General features: G+C 42.2%; 1 protein-coding gene and 1 pseudogene across 2 annotated transcripts; one reads left to right on the forward strand and one right to left on the reverse strand.

The window, feature by feature from the left end:
* The first annotated feature begins 155 nt into the window (after positions 1-155).
* On the forward strand, positions 156-11,171 carry si:ch1073-280e3.1 (complement factor B). Of its 2 annotated transcripts, none has more exons than XM_064984500.1 (18): positions 156-278; positions 2,140-2,388; positions 2,523-2,708; positions 4,245-4,418; positions 4,580-4,684; positions 4,818-4,951; positions 5,172-5,322; positions 5,492-5,623; positions 5,729-5,833; positions 6,232-6,369; positions 6,537-6,652; positions 6,771-6,900; positions 7,121-7,274; positions 7,491-7,567; positions 8,264-8,370; positions 8,732-8,864; positions 8,998-9,047; positions 10,833-11,171. In XM_064984500.1, exons 1-18 carry the CDS (start codon positions 221-223, stop codon positions 10,995-10,997), a joined length of 2,364 nt encoding a protein of 787 aa, XP_064840572.1. In that variant the 5' UTR covers positions 156-220; the 3' UTR covers positions 10,998-11,171. The 2 variants fall into 2 exon arrangements, with proteins under 2 accessions (XP_064840572.1, XP_064840573.1); XM_064984501.1 differs by having other exon boundaries at positions 10,791-10,875.
* On the reverse strand, positions 10,830-18,741 carry LOC135553362 (bifunctional polynucleotide phosphatase/kinase-like; annotated as a pseudogene).
* Between the last annotated feature and the right edge of the window lie 15 nt (positions 18,742-18,756).

Genomic DNA, 18,756 nt, shown 5'->3' on the forward strand with positions numbered 1-18,756 from the left:
AATAAAGATACCAACACACGGATAATAGTGTTTTATGAATCCTAAATGTAAAGTGAAATCACCCAGTTCTAGGAAAACGTGACTCAATCCATGCTTTTGTGTTTGCTGTGGTTCGTTAATGGATAGTCACTCATCAAACAAGATAACTACATCCTTTGTAGACATATATTTTTTAAGTCAGGCACCAACAGAGACGGAAAGGAGTAAGCACATACTTGTCATGCATGCTGTCACTCTGTTGTTGTGTGCGGCCTTCTCCTTCAGCTCTGTCAAAGAGGGTGAGTACGGAGATGGTCAGGGAGATGCACGAGTCAGAAGTTACTGTAACCAACAACACCATTCACGATCTATCAGTAATGTGTTTGTATCTCAGTAAAATGTTGAATTTCCGTCAGACATGTGTCTGTATGTCAGTCATGTCCGTATTTCAGTAATGTGTCTGTATTTCAGTCATATGTATATATGTATTTCAGAAATGTGTGTGGGTCGTTCCACCAACAAGGAGCCTTTTTAGAAGTGTAGCTTTGTAAATAAAAAAATAAATAAAAAACATGTTTGATTACAACTATTTTTAACATTCTGTCATAAAGAGCACATGTTCAACTTCGTTAAAAAAATCCCATCTGAAGATGTTAAATTAATAAAATCACAATAGTAAGTGCCTTTTAAGTGCCAAATAAAGTTGACCGTAACCGGGTTGGCGATTTCATCATAAATCAGTCCTGGGGCGGCAGGGTAGCCTAGTAGTTAGAGCGTTGGACAAGTAACCGGAAGGTTGCGAGTTCAAACCCCTGAGCTGACAAGGTACAAATCTGTCGTTCTGCGCCTGAACAGGCAGTTAACCCACTGTTCCTAGGCTGTCATTTAAAATAAGAATTTGTTCTTAACTGACTTGCCTGGTTAAATAAAAAATAAAAAAAATAAAAATCCCCATGTGACAACAGGAAAGGAAGCTTGTTGTGTGCAACAGGGAGTGGCAATTGAATGCAAGCTTCACAAAAAAACAAATGGTTCAACAATTTCTAGCCCATCTATGGGTAACAGGGTAGATGTGTTATGCTCGATCCGCTCAGTTTTCCATCACAAAACACCAGAGAATTTCCAAAAAGAGCTTACATGATTTGACTATTATATGTTTAATGTTTCTTTTGAAATAAATATTGAAAAAAATGAAGGTTTCACCATATTAAAACAAGAGTTCAGTTCACGTCACAGGGTTGACCGTAAAATGAGGGACAGATGTAAAGGATTCACGGAGGGACATGTCAAAATGGCATATTATCAAGTTTTTATTCAAATAATAAATCTGACTTATTGAATTCTCCATGTGGTCGATATTAAATCACACTTCATTTAATATAACAGGCTTTTAAAATTCAATATTGGTGCACAATTTCTACTTAAAACATCAGTGACTGTATTTCAGTAATATGTGACTGTATTTCAGTAATGTGGCTGCATTTCAGTAATATGTGACTGTATTTCAGTAATGTGGCTGCATTTCAGTAATGTGCCTGTATTTCAGTAATTTGTGACTGAATTTCAGTTATATGTCTGTATTTCAGTATTATGTCTGTATTTCAGTATTATGTCTGTATTTCAGTATTATGTCTGCATTTCAGTATTATGTCTGTATTTCAGTATTATGTCTGCATTTCAGTATTATGTCTGGATTTCAGTCATATGTCTGTATTTCAGTATTATGTCTGCATTTCAGTATTATGTCTGTATTTCAGTATTATGTCTGCATTTCAGTATTATGTCTGGATTTCAGTCATATGTCTGCATTTCAGTATTATGTCTGTATTTCAGTATTATGTCTGCATTTCAGTATTATGTATGGATTTCAGTCATATGTCTGTATTTCAGTATTATGTCTGCATTTCAGTATTATGTCTGCATTTCAGTATTATGTCTGTATTTCAGTATTATGTCTGCATTTCAGTATTATGTCTGGATTTCAGTCATATGTCTGCATTTCAGTATTATGTCTGCATTTCAGTATTATGTCTGGATTTCAGTCATATGTCTGCATTTCAGTATTATGTCTGTATTTCAGTATTATGTCTGCATTTCTGTATGATGTCTGTATTTCAGTATTATGTCTGGATTTCAGTCATATGTCTGCCTGTATTTCAGTGTGGATGCAGGGGGAAGACTACGGGGACTATGAGGATGAACAGCCCCAGAACTGTTCCATCGCTGAGAAGATCAGAGGCGGCAACGTGTCCTACTCTCAGGCGGGTACCGAGGGCAGCGTGCTGACCTATCACTGTAAGGCAGGATACTACCCGTACCCCGTCAGCCAACGGGTGTGCAGCGCCGATGGGGAGTGGTCCTCCATGAGACTGGCCGATGGCAGACGAGTGTCGCGAGCCTCCTGTAAAGGTAGTGTTTCCGGGGGATACAGAAGGAGGCAGGTGATGAGTTAGTATCTGATAAACTACTCCTCTGTCTCTCCATCTCTTTCTCTCACACAATGTGTTTCTCCCCCTCTCTCGCTCTCTCTTTCTCTCTCACAGAGATAATGTGTCCAGGCCAGCTCCAATTGGACCATGGTGAGTTCTGGCCCAGGGAACAGTGGTTGAAGCCAGGCGGGAGCCAGAGTTTCTCCTGCCACAGTGGCTTCAGCCTGTCTGGGTCGGCTCAGAGGAACTGCACCTCTCTAGGAGACTGGACAGGCACCATCCCAGTGTGTGATAGCCAAGGTGAGAAGCACTCACCCTTGTACAACATACCAGGTAAAGTAAGCTTCAGCACGTGTTTCTCCGTACGGTGCACAATATATTAAGTGGTAGAACGAGGATTCATATCAGAAGTAAAACATTAAGGTAGAGGTAATATTTGGTGCAAAGAACTTGTGTGCAAAAAAATCTCAGTATTGATTCATAAAACTGTGCCAAAGAGAGTGGACTTTACCTTAGCTAAGTTCAGACAGGAAATGCCACGTGTTCGTTTAACCATTTATTAGAAGATTACAATACATGTACAATGGTCTTGGCATTAGGCCCTGCTCCTTCTGGGTAGCTCACTGCCAGAGCATAAATCATGTAAGATATATTAATAACAGGCAGTGAACAATGTACCTATACCAATCCCCCTGACCGAAACAAAAGCAGAGCCCCAACAGGTGGAGGCTGGGGTGCGAAAGCAGAAAGCACACACACATGGCGAGTAGTGCATGTTACAGCATGCTAGATCGAATCCCCGAGCTGACAAGGTAAACATCTGTCGTTCTGCCCTTGAACAAGGCAGTTAACCCACTGTTCCCAGGCCGTTATTGTAAGTAAGAATTTGTTCTTAACTGACTTGACTAGTTAAATAAAGGTTAAATGAATAAAATAAAAAATGTGCATGTCACCAAAAACAGAAGCGCATAGAGAATTTTTGTGCAAACCTGGTATACTAAATAGACCGCCATATTAAGGTAGTGTGATTAACATAATTGGTTCAATATCAGCCGAGCCTATCAGCTGATTCAACACTCAGATTGCCTGTATGTAACCGCTGGGCATGATGTATTAATCACTATATACCCTGTGGCCGGACGTAAACGATCCTGACTAAGCACTACCGCTCTATTGACATAAACACATCCTTTACACTGAAGACATAGGGTGCGTCCCAAATGCCACCTTATTCTCTTTATAGTGCACTACTTTTGTCCAGGGCCCCGTGCACTATTTAGGGAACAGGCTGCCATTTTGGACTGCCATTTTGTCATAGTGGTAAAGTTGTAACTACCGTTGATATTGATATTGTGTGCATTCAGGCCAATGCCCATTCTTACAGAGGTCTGGTTGGTGTGAGGGCATTTATTAGTTGAGAGCTGGCTGCACCAATTGTGTTCAAGTGCATACAGGTGTGCATAGAGCCCCACTTACTTCGGTTTGATACTTTGATATAAGAAGCTTTTTGAATCGTAGAAACACATTGACAGGCACAGAGATGAATGGCGCTTTTCATATTATGCATTATAACCCTCTGCATATGCTTTTTGCAGTACTATATAATAATATATGCCATTTAGCAGACCTTTATGGAAAGCAACTTACATTACAGTGAGGACATGCATTTTAGTACACCGACACGTGACCCCTGCGGGACTTGATCCCATAACCTTAGCGTTTCTTGTTCCATGATTTACCACCGGATCAGTCAAATAAAGGCGTTTGGTTCTTATTATTTAAGTTAGTCTTGATTAGTGCATGTGTCATGGCTCATACAAAATCTTCTCATTTCAGCTGATGATTGTAAGAACCCAGGTGTGCCCCCGGGTGCCCTGAGGTCCGAGGGCCGCTTCCGGAAAGGGGAGAAGGTCCAGTACCGCTGCCAGATGGGTCTGGACCTGTTGGGCTCAGCCGAGAGGGTCTGTCTGGAGTCCAGGGAGTGGAGCGGCTCAGAGACACGCTGCCAGAGTCAGTGCCTTGACTGGACCAGGCTACGCTAGACTAATACATTGCTGCAACATTATGGCCATACCAACTTGCTACCTTTTTATATGTACACTTCAATCCAATGTTATTTACAGAGTCAAAGTTCTGTATATGCTAATATGCTATTATCTGTCTCAAAACAGCCCAGTATGCCTTTGACTCCCCCAGTGCAGTGGCAGAGGCTATGGGAGGCTCTCTGTCTGGAGTCATGGATGTTCTGTCACCTGAGTTCATAAAGAAAAACAAAGGTGATCCATTATAGTGTGTACGTGCTTGCATTTGTGAGTATGCTGTATCTCTGTATCTGTGTATACTCGGTGTGTCATATGTGTTACTTTAAGCTGAGATCATTACACCCCCTATCTTGTCCCTGCATTCCAGGAGTCACCTTTGCTAGGACCCTGCGGGTGGCTGATGGTCGTATGAACGTGTTCATCCTGATGGATACCTCAGGCAGCATCTCCAAGACCCACTTTAACCTGGCCAGGGGTGCCATTGCTGACCTCATACGCAAGGTCTTACTTTAATTTATGTCCCCACAAACATTGAGGATGCAGATTAAGCCTAGTCCTAGACTGAAAAAGCACTTTCAATGGAGATTCATTTCTGTGCCTGCAAAATCAGCCCTGAGAATCCTCAGAACTTAAAAAACGTCTCACAGATGGTAAACAACACACTATTCTATGATAAGCCGCTGAAAGACGCAAAAGTCTAACTAACAGGTTTCTCTCTCAGCTTGACAGCTACGAGATTGAGCTGAATTTCCAGGTGATCTCCTACGCCAGCCAGGCCAAAGACATTGTGGACATTGTGTCCAACAAGGATGAGCATGTCAGGAGCAACGTGAAGAGTGTCCTAAAGAGACTGGCAGCGTTTGATCACCGAAGTATGTCAGCACCTCTCCCTTTCTGCACTTTATGAAGCTATGACACTGTACAGGAAAGCATATACTTTAGCAGTTGACAATTGTTGAGGTGTGCTTGACTGATTAGCATGCATGACTGATTAGCGTAGAGTGCCTGGTGTGGTTTGATACAATTACCTGTCACCTACAGGCCACGGGAACAAGACTGGCACCAACCTGTACGCTGCTCTGTATCATGTGTATGAACGCATGGCCATCCTGAGAGAGAGGAACGAGACCCGATTCAGTGAGACGCAGAACGTCATCCTCATTGAAACAGATGGTACATTGTAGGGAGGGTTCAACCTACTCAAGGCCTTTTTCAATAGAATGTTCATTGTGTAGGGAGAGGAGAGAGGCATCCATGTGTATTCTCTCTGCCCCGTAGGGTACTCCAACACAGGGGGTAGTCCCCTGGCTGTCCTGGCTAAGATCCGCTCCCTGCTTGGGTACAGCACCTCGGCTCTCGACCACACCGAAGACAAGCTGCTAGGTCAGTTACACAGGGAGCCACACTGAAGACAAGCTGCTAGGTCAGTTACACAGGGAGCCACACTGAAGACAAGCTGCTAGGTCAGTTACACAGGGAGCCACACTGAAGACAAGCTGCGAGGTCAGTTACACAGGGAGCCACACTGAAGACAAGCTGCTAGGTCAGTTACACAGGGAGCCACACTGAAGACAAGCTGCTAGGTTAGTTACACAGGGAGCCACACTGAAGACAAGCTACTAGGTCAGTTACACAGGGAGCCACACTGAAGACAAGTTGCTAGGTCAGTTGCTAGGGAGCCACACTGACAACCGTACAGTTCTATGATGCTTCACTTAAGACTTTATAAACATCTACTCAGATTGTGTGTGTGTGTGTGTGTGTGTGTGTATTTTATGCAGATGTCTACGTGTTTGGTGTTGGAGACAACGTGAATAAGAACGAGCTGAATCTGATAGCCTCTAGAAAGAGACATGAGAAGCACCTGTTCATTCTGAAAGACTACAAACAGCTGGGAGAAGTGTTCAACAGCATGATCAGTGGGTTGTCTTGGTGTCATCATTAGATTTACCGCAACAAATGCATTTGATCATTTCCTGGTACAAATTCTGTATCAAAGTCGTTGTATAAAATATATTTAGCAATAGAATGTCGGAACCACGCAGAATGAAGTCAAATGCAATAGTGAGGATGCATTTATTTCTAGGTGATAAAAGTGTGACCATGTGTGGGGTGGCACAGGAAGATGTGTCAGAGAATCAGGAGGTGTTTGGGCCCACCAAGAAAGCCTATACCAGGCCGTGGCATGTCAATGTCATCACAGTAAGCCTCATTTAACAGAACATAGAAGACTGTACACAATACACACTATCAAAGACAACTCAATACAGTACCAAGGAATGTGCAGTCAACACAATCTACTCCATTCATCCCTCTACAGACTGGCGTTAAGTCTGAGACCTGCCATGGATCCATCGTGACCCAGAACTGGATCCTGACCGCAGCTCACTGCTTTTCTGCCGTCAGATTTGAGGGGAAAGTGGACCAAGAGAAAGTGACTGTGAAGCATGGTCAGTAGCCTACCTAATTTGCACATAGGTCTCTGCATTGACCTCAAACTGTTCATGGGTCATTTGGCAGTGTGTCGTCTGCCCATTTAGAAATACCAATCTATAACGCGGGTGATAGATAGCACAGACTACTGATGATCAAATAGGTGATGTCTATTCTACCTTTCATCCCCAAGTAACGCTTACTAGTAAGGATCAACCTCATGCCAATGTCCCCCAGGTTTTGAAGGAAATAAGGCAGCAAAGGTGCTGTTGGTGATCTCGCACCCACAGTACAACGTTGACGGACTCAGCCACAAGAAGGTGAAAGAGTTCTATGACTACGACATTGCTCTGGTCAAGGTTGAAACAATCAAGCTGTCATGGACGGCGAGGTGGGTTTGAGCAGCAACACTAGCTCATGAAATCATTCCCTTGTAAATGGTTCTCATTCCAAACCACCACGATTCCATCTACTTGGTCAAATCATTCACCAGCAATGACATTGTTACAATATTAACATATGAGTACTTTATTTCACTCTATTCTTGTGTAACTACATGACTTCCTGTACCTCCCTGAGTTGTTTATCTGGTATGTGTTCTCTACAGGCCCATCTGCTTGCCGTGTACCAAGCCTGCCAACCGAGCCATGAAGATGAGTCCCAACTCCACCTGTGAACGACACGGTAAGATGATTATTACTCCACCTGAACAAGCAGACAGAGTGCAATGCTTTTTTTATTTTTTTATTTTTTAGCTTGACAAGCCCAACTCAACTAGTTGAACTTGGTACTGCTGGCCATGACTGGTGTCATCCACCCATGAATCAGATCATGTCTTGGCTCTGGTTATATTTCATATATATATATACACACATACATATACACTCACTGGCCAGTTTATTAGGTACACCACCCAGTTCATGAAAATGGATGACTCAGACAGTGAGTCACGAGGCAGACTGGCATCCAGTTACTGTTGGAATGAATGTTAGAATGGGCAAAACAAGTGACCTAAGTGACTGAGCATGGTGAACGTTGGTGCCTTTATTGTTATTTAACAGGCAAGTCAGTTAAGAACATATTCTTATTTATAATGACGGCCTACCGGGGAACAGTGGGTTAACTGCCTTGTTTAGGGTTAGAATGCCAGATTTTTACCTTGTCAGCTCGGGGATTCTGATCCAGCAACCTTTCGGTTACTGGCCCAGCTCTCTAACCACTAGGCTACCTGCCACCCCTGGTGAGCCACATCCAGTACCAAACAAAACCATCCAGTCAGTGGCAGTCCTGTGGGCGAGAACAGCTCATTAATGAGAGAGGTGGAATAAATAATACATTGGTGAGTGTATAATAGCCTGTTAATGAAGTGTGTGTCTGCAGAGAAAGCCCTGCTACCCATGGAGGAGACCAGAGCCTACTTCATCAACAAGGGGGCTTCAGTCAAGGATGCAAAACGCAAGCAAACACACATTCATACAGGGAGTAAGGTTAGTGGTACTCAACAACCAAAACACACATTCATACATGGAGTAAGGTTAGTGGTACTCAACAACCAAACACACATTCATACAGGGAGTAAGGTTAGTGGTACTCAACAACCAAACACACATTCATAAAGGTCTTGGTCAAATCCACAGGCCTTCTACAATATAATCTCTATCGTTGGCTCTGCATTTACTACCATTTGTGTATGAGGAGTGAAGTTCTACAAATGTACTTTGTGAATAAGAGTTTCTCTGCATGTATGCCTGCAAATTATGTCTAATTGATGTGCATGTTTGTGAAGGGTTTCGTATGAAGGGCGTGGTGTTAATTGGTAGAACCATTGTTTGATGTTCCTATTTGCAGAGGCCTGACTGTATTAAACAGGCTGAGAACACACTTCTAACTCCTCACAATGCAACTCTGAATGAATACGTGCCAGACAGGTTTCTGTGCTCGGGCGGATCTGCCGATCATATAGATGCAGTAACTTGCAAAGGTATGTTTGTAGGATTAGACAGCATGGGAAGTCACATTATACAACTCGGGAAGACAAATTAATTCATATACAAATAATAGGATAAACCTTTATGTTATTCTCATGTGTGATATGATCCAACTTTTCCTGACAGGTGACTCTGGAGGTGCTCTGTTCCTTCTTAACAGACTGCGGTATTTTCAAGTGAGAAACTCCCCTTCCACTAAATCTTCTCCATGATAAGCATACTTCATACTAGCATATAGAACTACGTACCAGTATCTGGTGTTTGGTTCATTAGGCCAAGCTAAGTGTACTTTTTGTATGACTATTCAATGATCAGGCATATACAGTTGAAGTTGGAAGTTGACACACACTTAGGTTGGAGTCATTAAAACTCGTTTTTCAAACACATTTCTTGCTAACAAACTATAGGTTTGGCAAGTCAGTTAGGACATCTACTTTGTGCATGACACAAGTCCTTTTTCCAACAATTGTTTACAGATCATTTCACTTATAATTTGTTGTATCACAATTCCAGTGGGTCAGAAGTTTACATAGACAAAGTTGACTGTGCCTTTAAACAGCTTGGAAAATTCCAGAAAATGATGTCATGGCTTTAGAAGCTTCTGATAAATGATGTCAATTAGCCTGAGTCAATTGGAGGTGTACCTGTGGATGTATTTCAAGACCTACGTTCAAACCCAGTGCCGCTTTGCTTGACATCATGGGAAAATCAAAAAATATCTGCCCCAAAAAAATTGTAGACCTCCACAAGTCTGGCTCATCCTTGGGAGAAATTTCCAAACGCCTGAAGATACCACGTTCATCTGTACAAACAATTGTACGCAAGTATAAACACCATGGGACCATGCAGCAGTCATACCGCTCAGGAAGGAGACACGTTCTGTCTCCTAGAGATGAACGTACTTTGTTGCGAAAAGTGCAAATCAATCTTCACAAGGTGAAGATGCTGGAGGAAACCGGTACAAAAGTATCTATATCCACAGTAAAAGGAGTCCTATATCGACATAACCTGAAAGGCCGCTCATCAAGGAAGAAGCCAGTGCTCCAAAACCGCCATAAAAAAAGCCAGACTACGGTTTGCAACTTCACATGGGGACAAAGATCGTACTTTTTGGAGAATGTCCTCTGATCTGATGAAATAAAAATAGAACTGTTTGGCCATAATGACCCCTCGTTATGTTTGGAGGAAAAAGTGGGAGGCTTGCAAGCCGAAGAATACCATCCCAACCGTGAAGCACGGGGGTGGCCGCATCATGTTGTGGGGGTGCTTTGCTGCAGGGGGTACTGGTGCACTTCACAAAATAGATGGCACCATGAGGATGGAAAATGATGTGAATATATTGAAGCAACATTTCAAGACATTTCAAGTTAAAGCTTGATTACAAATGGGTCTTCCAAATGGACAATGTCCCCAAGCATACTTCCAAAGTTGTGGCAAAATGGCTTAAGGACAACAAAGTCAAGGTATTGGAGTGGTCATCACAAAGCCCTGACCTCAATCATATAGAAAATGGGCAGAATTGAAAAAGCATGTGCAAGCAAGGAGGCCTACAAACCTGACTCAGTTACACCAGCTCTGTCAGGAGGAATTGGTCAAAATTAACCTAACTTACTGTGGGAAGCTTGTGGGAGGCTCCCTGAAACATTTGACCCAAGTTAAACAATTTAAAAGGCAATACTACCAAATACTAATTGAGTGTATGTAAACTTCTGAGCCACTGGGAATGTGATTAAAGAAATAAAAGCCTAAATAAATCATTATCGCTACTATTATTCTGACATTTCACCTTAAATCAAAGTGGTGATCCTAACTGACCTGAGACAGGGAATTTGTAATATAATTAAATGTCAGGAAATGTGAAAAGCTGAGTTGAAATGTATTTGGCTACTGTGTACATAAACTTCCTACTTCAACTGTAGGAATGAATCCACACCCGCGGTTCTATTCCATCTATCCTGCAGGTGGGAGTAGTGAGCTGGGGCACCAAGAACGTGTGTGAGCCACAAGACAGTAGTGACAGGCCCCCTCCTGATGCAAGGGACTTCCACATTAGTGTCTTCCACTTGCTGCCATGGTTAAAACAGCACCTGGGGACGGAGCTGGAGTTTCTACCTATGAACGACTGAGTTTCAACTTGGATTCTCACAAAAAGCTTAAAATATTGATTTAGTAGCGCCAATTTAGGAAGGTGGCTTAATAGCAGAAAAAGATGCCTTTCCGTTTCCCTACTTTACAGAATAAGACCCATTGTAAAAATAATCAAATTAATAACAATTTATTAAAATATAAAATGAATTAAATGTTGTTGTTTTTTACTTTTTAGGTTTTCTGGAAACAAGTACTGTATATCTGACAAGAAAATATGACACTCAAGCAAATCAAACAAAAATGCTGTCTGCTGTGATTACATTTAGTTAAAACATCTGTACCTTCAAATGTATGTAGTGCAATAACAGTGATTTGTTGATTAGCAGCAGGTAACTAAATAGTTTGTCTACATACAGCCACAGGGTACAACGGCTAGATTATTTTCCTGAAATTACTCTGCACCAATAACATTCTGACAAATCTTAGGTTAGAATAGCGTTCGAATGCCAGCCACCCAATCAGCCTTCAGAGAACTGCCTGAAGAGGGCCTCTGATTGATTGTCTGTAAAGGTTGGGACAAAATTAACTTGCAGGATTTCTCCTGTGTGGAGAGAAAAAGTCTGTTCAGAGTGGGCAAATACCTTCGGACATGCATTTATTTTACATGACATATGTATATGCTGCGTTTATACAGGCAACCCAATTCTGATATTTTTGATATCAGATCAGCCCTTTTGCTAATTGTTGGGCAAAAGATCACAATTGGGATGGCTGTGTAAACCATAAAATTCATAAAGACATATTTGGTATATTAGTGTGCTCTGATCCTTTCAACCCAATGTGGAGGCCAGTGAATCCCTACTTTGAGAATGTGATGCTGTGAAGTCCCTTGATAATATCCAATGTCACTTACTTGTGACTGTGGAAGATCATGCCATTGACTTTGAGGTGCTTAGTGGCGAGGGGGCCATCTCACGGAACTGTAAAGCACAGGAAGAGCCCAATAATGAACAACACTATGCATCAGGGCAGCACCTCAGAGCCTATATTGAACTGCGTGTCTCCCATGGCCTGTATTTTATAAGGTTTAAGAAGTGGACATTGAACCAGATGGTTGTAGTTTAAGTTCCAGATTGGGCTATACTGTGTGGGCGATCAGGTCCCAAGTTCACATTACCTTCTACTCTACTAGAATGAACCATGTGTAGTCTGGTATACGCAGTTCCGTAGATGGAGAGAGGAGACCTACTCTGTTGTTGTGCTTGGCCTGCTCCAGGGAGGCAGAGCAGTTGAAGCAGCAACAGGACACGCCGAAACTCTTGCTGACAGCATCATACCTGGAGGGTTAGGTTCATGGATGTAGCAGATTTACCACCATCTGCTATGGACGTTGTTTAGGTTGTTCATGAATTACAAACCAAAAGTGGTCCACACACTAGTAGTAGCACAGAGGCAGGTACCGTTTGCAAGACTCTGGGTCTGGGTTGGTGTTATCCTCCACCACGCTGCGGCCCTCCATCAGAGCCCGCTCACAGACCGATACACAGCTCTGCTACCATCCCAGGGTGTCCTGACAAACACAGATCAGGTCAGTGTGTGTAGATTGGTGTGTGTGGGTGTTAAAAGATCGAACAGCACACTGATCCACTCACCCTGTGCACGTGATTTTTTTGGGATGACGTGTGTGTGGAAAAAGGTTGACTTCCCGGCTAGATAAAAAAAAGAAGGCAGATAGTTGTCAGTAAAAAGTGAGGAAGAGAAAGAAAAAGGAATACACGTCCACTTGCCAGCAGGGAAACCCACGGCAATGATGACTTCCTGCTTGGTGGAGGTGATGGAGGCACTGGGCAGGTCATACAGACGGGCGTTGGAGTCACGTTTCCTCTGGAGAGAGAGACTCATACAGAGGCTTAAAAAGTTTCAGTATTCTGTGCAGACAGAATACCACTGATATTCACCAGGTTACTCACAGGATCAAATGGAGGAAGACTGAAGGGGGCGCTCTTCCAGCACCAGGAAGAACTCTGGAGTTTGGAACTGCAGCTCAAGATTCAGAGCAAACTAGTCGAGAGAGACAATCAGGCACTATTAAGATGTGCAATGCATGCCTGTACAACACCTGGTCATAAAGTGTATCTACAACATAGCGAGAATCACCTTTCATACAGTCAGTGGACACAACCGTTTCTCTGCCGATTTGTCTCCATTGATTTGTATCATATTCAAATTCCTTATTTCAACCCACTATTTGGGACACTTTTTCTGTTTGGTGTGTATGAAGATGCGCAGGAACTAGAAGTCAGGACAGACTGGTGGGCAGTTGAACAAACTGGTTAGTGCAGGTCCTCTCACCAGTCGGTCACGGCAGGAGAAGTCATTCTTCTTCTTCTTGACAGGAGCCCAGTTAACAGGCCGTCCCTCTGCATCTGTGGCAGAGGAGAGAGAAAGGTCTCAGGCTCTCAGCTGCTGGAGGGCGAGTACACGTTCATCAAATGTGACCATAAGCAGCACATCACTTACAAGAGTCAGGATAAGAATAGGCTAAGTAAGAGGAAGATGATATGTTGCTATGGGGTGTTGTTGTTGTTGACTCACCTCCCACAGAGACTCTGGCTCTTGTCTACAGCCACACCGCCATTTGCCTGAGAAAGGAAAAGCACAGGCACATGGTGTACCATGTTTGTTTGTTGTTGGGGGGGGGGGGGAGCATATGCGGGAAACATATGGACAAATTAAAGTACTTTTCTATCCTAATATTTCTATTGTATTCTAATCTGATATTTCTATTCTATTCCATTTATTTCCCGCACCATGCGCTTGTTGAAGTATGAAAATGTACACACTCACTACTGTAAGTTGCTTTGGATAAGATAGTCTGATAAATGACTAAAAGGTAGAGTAAATGTTGAAGCAGTGACTGGTCTATGTCATGACTCACCAGGGTAATGTGGTCTAAGTGGATGACAAGCACAACTCGACAATGCCAAAGGGAGTTGGTATTGTGGACCTTTTGCGACACACCCATGTTGTGGTATTTTGTAGAAGGATACAACCATAGCCACCCTTTAATCCCTATTCACAATGTCTGATATGAGGCATGTCTTCTTCTGGTCTCACCTTCTCACAAAGGTGCTCCCACATCCCCATCACTGACTTCCTGTAGATCACAGAACCAGACACCACAAAGACATGAGACACATACAGTTTGAGGTGTCAACATCTGAATTACACACAATAAAATACAGACAAACACATAAATACAACACAGTGTATCTGCTTCCAAGCTCCATCTTTGTGTGTAAATGTTTCTTGACTAACCTGTACGGGGAGCTGTAATGTCTTTAGAATGGTCTCCACTTTAGACTTGAAATCCTCAGGTTTCAGTTTCCCCCTAGAGATGCCCATCTGAATGGTGACGAACACAACCTAGGGGGGGGTAACAGGGACATTGTTAGCTATTCATCTAGACACAAATGACCATTAAAAGGATGCATAACACCATGCCCAAACTGGACGCGTGTGTACATCGGCGTGCACAAACATGCGCAAATTGATTTTGTCCTCCAACACCAAACGCGATCACGACACACAGGTTGAGATTTCAAAACAAACTCAGAACCAATTATATTAATTTGGGGACAGGTCGAAAAGCATTAAACATTGATGGCAATTTAGCTAGCTTGCTTGCAGTTGCTAGCTCATTTGTCCTGGGATATAAACGTTGAGTTGTTATTTTACCTGAAATGCACAAGGTCCTCAACTCTGACAATTAATCGACACATAAAAAGGTCAACCGTATCGTTTCTAGTCATCTCTCCTCCTTCCAGGCTTTTTCTTCTTTGGACTTTATATGGCGATTGGCATCTAACTTTCATAATAAGGTGTATTACCACAACTGACCGACCTCAGTTCATCTTTCAATCACCCACGTGGGTATAACCAATGAGGAGATGGCACGTGGGTATCTGCTTCTATAAACCAATGAGGATATAGGAGAGGCAGGACTTGCACCACGTTCAGCGTCATAAATAGAACTGACTTCTATTTTAGTGCTTGGCAACGCAGACGCTCGTTGGTGCGCACGAGCAGTATGGGTGCAATGATTGAATAACATGTATGTGTACATTTATTTTGCAACGCGAGCGCTGTGGTCAGCATGTAAGAAGCAGGTCTCATAAAACAGCTTTGCAGTGTCCGTGCTTGACAATATATTTATGGTTTGCCACTACCTTGTAACCTTTATTTAATAAGCTGGCCTGTCTGGGCTGGATCTCAGGAAAGAGAATCCTGTGAAGGAGATAAGAGAACAAATAAAGGGAAGGAAAAGTCAAGAGACGAAGAAGAGAGATGAGGAGAGAGCGATAGACCAAGCAAAGCGAGAGGAGGTCGTATGCAAAGCCAGGACTAGACAGAACAGAAGAATGTCTGGGCCAAGAAGAAAGATGGGTTGGCTTTAAAAAACAAATTACTAAAAGTAATTGTATTTGTACTGCTTGGTTGGTCCAAAGTGCTCAAATGTAGGCCTAAAAAATGTAATCCTTTGATGGACAATAAATAAAGCATCTCATTCAAACATAACGCAAAGATTAATTGGCTTGAATCAAATATTTAGTTGTACAGAGTTACCTCTAACCTTGGTGCTTCCAGTGATGCCAGCAGCTGTGTAGAGCATGAGGTTTCCAATCTGTTGCCAGTGGCTTTCAGAACATGCTGAGGCTGATGCCTGCTGCTGGAAACCATCTCTGATGGCCCCTGAAGCCCTCTCTGATATCTCTTGGAGCTGTCAGAGCTTCTCCTCAGCAAGCTTCTCAGCCTCATCCTCGCCCCCGCTGTCTGAGCCCTCAGTCCTCCAGTTCTCCTGCGGGTCCTCCTAGGAACTGCGTGGCCTCTTGGATGCCTGCATCAAAAACAAAAATGCAATCATGGTATGGTCAAATAAAACTTCAAGTAAATTGAGGTTGGCATTGTGAAAACATGGTGTATTTTGAACAGTAGAAGTGATACGTTCAGTCCTCTTGGTTCCTCAAAATATTGCTAGACAAATTAAAATGCATGCCATTTTCTCCTTTAAAGATAAACGTGTTCTCATACCTTCTCGGGAGAGGAAGCAAAAAAGTATTGGATACTGCGTTTGAGACCTGTGCTCTGAAACTCAGTTGTTCATTCCTCCTTTTGTCTTATCCAACACGTTCAACCTTTCTACAGTCTTCCCCTTCTGGGCAGGGGATGAGGAGGTTTCGTTGGAAGTAGAGAACTACACTCTGAAGGGGTGGCTCTGGTTGACCAGGTAGAAGGTGCTGTCATGGGTTAGTCGGCCAGACTGGCCTCGACCAAGACTCTCGCTGCCCAAGGAAGAGTTTGGACCAAGCTGAAGAGGAAAACTATTGTTACTTTGACAGCAATTACAGACAGGTTAAGCAGTAGTGTTGAGTGTTTAACTAAGATTAGAGTGTTGGCCTCATCAACAGGCACAATGTAATAATTTCATACCTGTATTACAAGTATCTCCTTGTCTGCATAACAGGCCACCAGCTTCGCTAGAAGGAATATGAAACATTTTATATAGTTATGCAGTTTAGATAGCTGGCTTGAGTAATCCCACTAGACACCCATTTAAAATTATGCAACAGAAATATGTATCCCAATAATCTGTCCTTTCTCCTGAAGCCTACACTCATTCACTACTCTTCTCACATTTAAAAGCTTTGCATTGGTGTAAGCAAAGGCTAGAGGAAGTTTCCATGTACCATTCCTTTTAAATCCATGAAGGAAAGTGAACAAGTGCGCACACCTTGGGAGGAAATAGAAATAATCCGAACATAGCCATTGATACCTATTGGTATCGAACGTTAACTAGCTAGTCCTTTTACCCTGGTTTCGGGAGCACTTCTTGTCAACAACTACAGTCTCTGGACCACGACCTAGGATCACGGCTCGGTCATCGGCTAGTGGGACACAAACTCCGGATGCACTGACTACTGAGCACTGCTGCATCTGCAAAGACAAGAGACAGTAGTGAACAACAAATAACGTAAGGGTGTCCGTAACATGTCATTTTAAAATGGCTGTAACGTGAATTAACCATGCCAAATTTGACTGAAGTCAAGAGCGATAATAAGTAATGTAGCGTTATAAATTAAACGCTAGCTACTGGCTAGCCATGTATTCGTGTAGTCATGCATGGGCCAAAGCCAAGCTTTGCGTGGTGAATACATCCACATTGGTCATTCAAAAGTGTACTCGTTATTTTCAGTTCACAACTACACAAGAGGAGGTATGGAATATTGCAGAGAAATAAGCAGAACACTTTAAAGGTGGCACTTGCCAACTTTTATTGGTTTGTCACAAAAACACTTTCGTTTAGAAACATCCATCTCATATATGGTTCCGAACCTAGTGGGCTTGTTTTCCATGTTTTATCACTCTGCCATCATACCCTCTATTCGTTTTCCACAATAAGACTACTCACATGGATGGAGTCAGTCTCAGAAGTGCTATTAGAATACCTGCCTGCCGAAAAACCGGTTTGTCGAAACAGACATCTGACTAGCCGAGGTTTACCCAATTCAAAGACGCTAACTGCTTTAGCACATATTGACATAGTATCTTCTGTTGAACAAAGGGTACATTAAATTACTGCACTCCTTAATATGGTTAGTGTTCCCACAAGGCCCTATCTCCATGTTACATCGCTTGTTTACAGGAGAAATAGGCTGCCATCTGTGCCAATTAGCTATTTAGCTCGCTCTGAACACCTGTACATAAATCAAGCGAAACTTGGGAGGAAGTGTAGTTCGACAATTAGAGGCACACATCTGTGCAACTCTTACTGTAGGAGTTTAGATTTTTTTTCATTAACAGCTGAAAACCCTAACGTTACATACGGAGAAGGGTTTTCAAGAGATAGTTCAGGTTAATGTAGTTCGTTTGGCAATTCCATAGTAATGGAATTAAAATGATACTCCGATTTTCACTTTATGTATATAAAAAAAAAAGTTTAACAAACCACACAATTATATGCACAATGAGTACTTTGAACAATTTCCACCAAATATTTGACAAAAAAAAATAAAAAATGACAGAAAGAAATGTGCAGATACAAAGCTTACATCTGCAGTTTTTCCAGTAAAGGTTTTGTGTTTGTTAAAAGTACTCATTGTGCATAGAGTTGTATGTTTTGTTAAAACTTACTCAACCCCAATAAGTATGATTACTTGCGAGTATTGTGGATTGTCAGATTAATATACTAATTTGATTAAAACATTTACAGGCTTTGCAAGGAGAACAATTTCCCGTTACCACTTTAAACAGGAAGCTGATGTGTGCATTGCCACTTGCAGTTTAATTTTGAATCCCCCATGGGTGCAAAACAAATCTTTGATATGGAAACTCTCATTTATTGCGGTATTGTGTTAGAAATAAATAGTAATGGAGTCTTTTTGTAGGCATGGTTCGTTGGACAAAGAACTCCGAAAATAACTTATCTGGTAAACACTGGTTAAGTTTGTTCTATGAGATCATCTTCATCAGCTAATGTCACTTTGTGTGAATTTTGGAAGAATTTATGTTTTAAAGCACAAAGGCTTATAATTCATAAAGGTCATTTTAACTAACTGCTAATATCTCATAGAACAAAATGTATAACATCTCCTAAACCTGTGTTAACCTCAGACCTTACTTTCAGCATTTATTCCAAAACCCTATTCTTTCCCCATTCATTTTTCCTGTAAGGATGGTTGAATGAACCTGAGGTAATTCCCGGGTTTAAGACTAAAAGTGGCGAGTTTGATTGTGTTG

The sequence above is a fragment of the Oncorhynchus masou genome, chromosome 13, assembly GCF_036934945.1.
Source record: "Oncorhynchus masou masou isolate Uvic2021 chromosome 13, UVic_Omas_1.1, whole genome shotgun sequence".
Taxonomy (NCBI): domain Eukaryota; kingdom Metazoa; phylum Chordata; class Actinopteri; order Salmoniformes; family Salmonidae; genus Oncorhynchus; species Oncorhynchus masou.

What these genes read in the sequence shown, in the direction of transcription:
- si:ch1073-280e3.1 (XM_064984500.1), top strand. Translation starts at nt 221, where the DNA reads ATGCATGCTGTCACTCTGTTGTTGTGTGCGGCCTTCTCCTTCAGCTCT. An exon ending in CCCAGTGTGTGATAGCCAAG is followed by an intron (nt 2,709 to 4,244) that starts GTGAGAAGCACT and finishes TTCTCATTTCAG; the next exon opens with CTGATGATTGTAAGAACCCA. An exon ending in GAAAGTGACTGTGAAGCATG is followed by an intron (nt 6,901 to 7,120) that starts GTCAGTAGCCTA and finishes AATGTCCCCCAG; the next exon opens with GTTTTGAAGGAAATAAGGCA.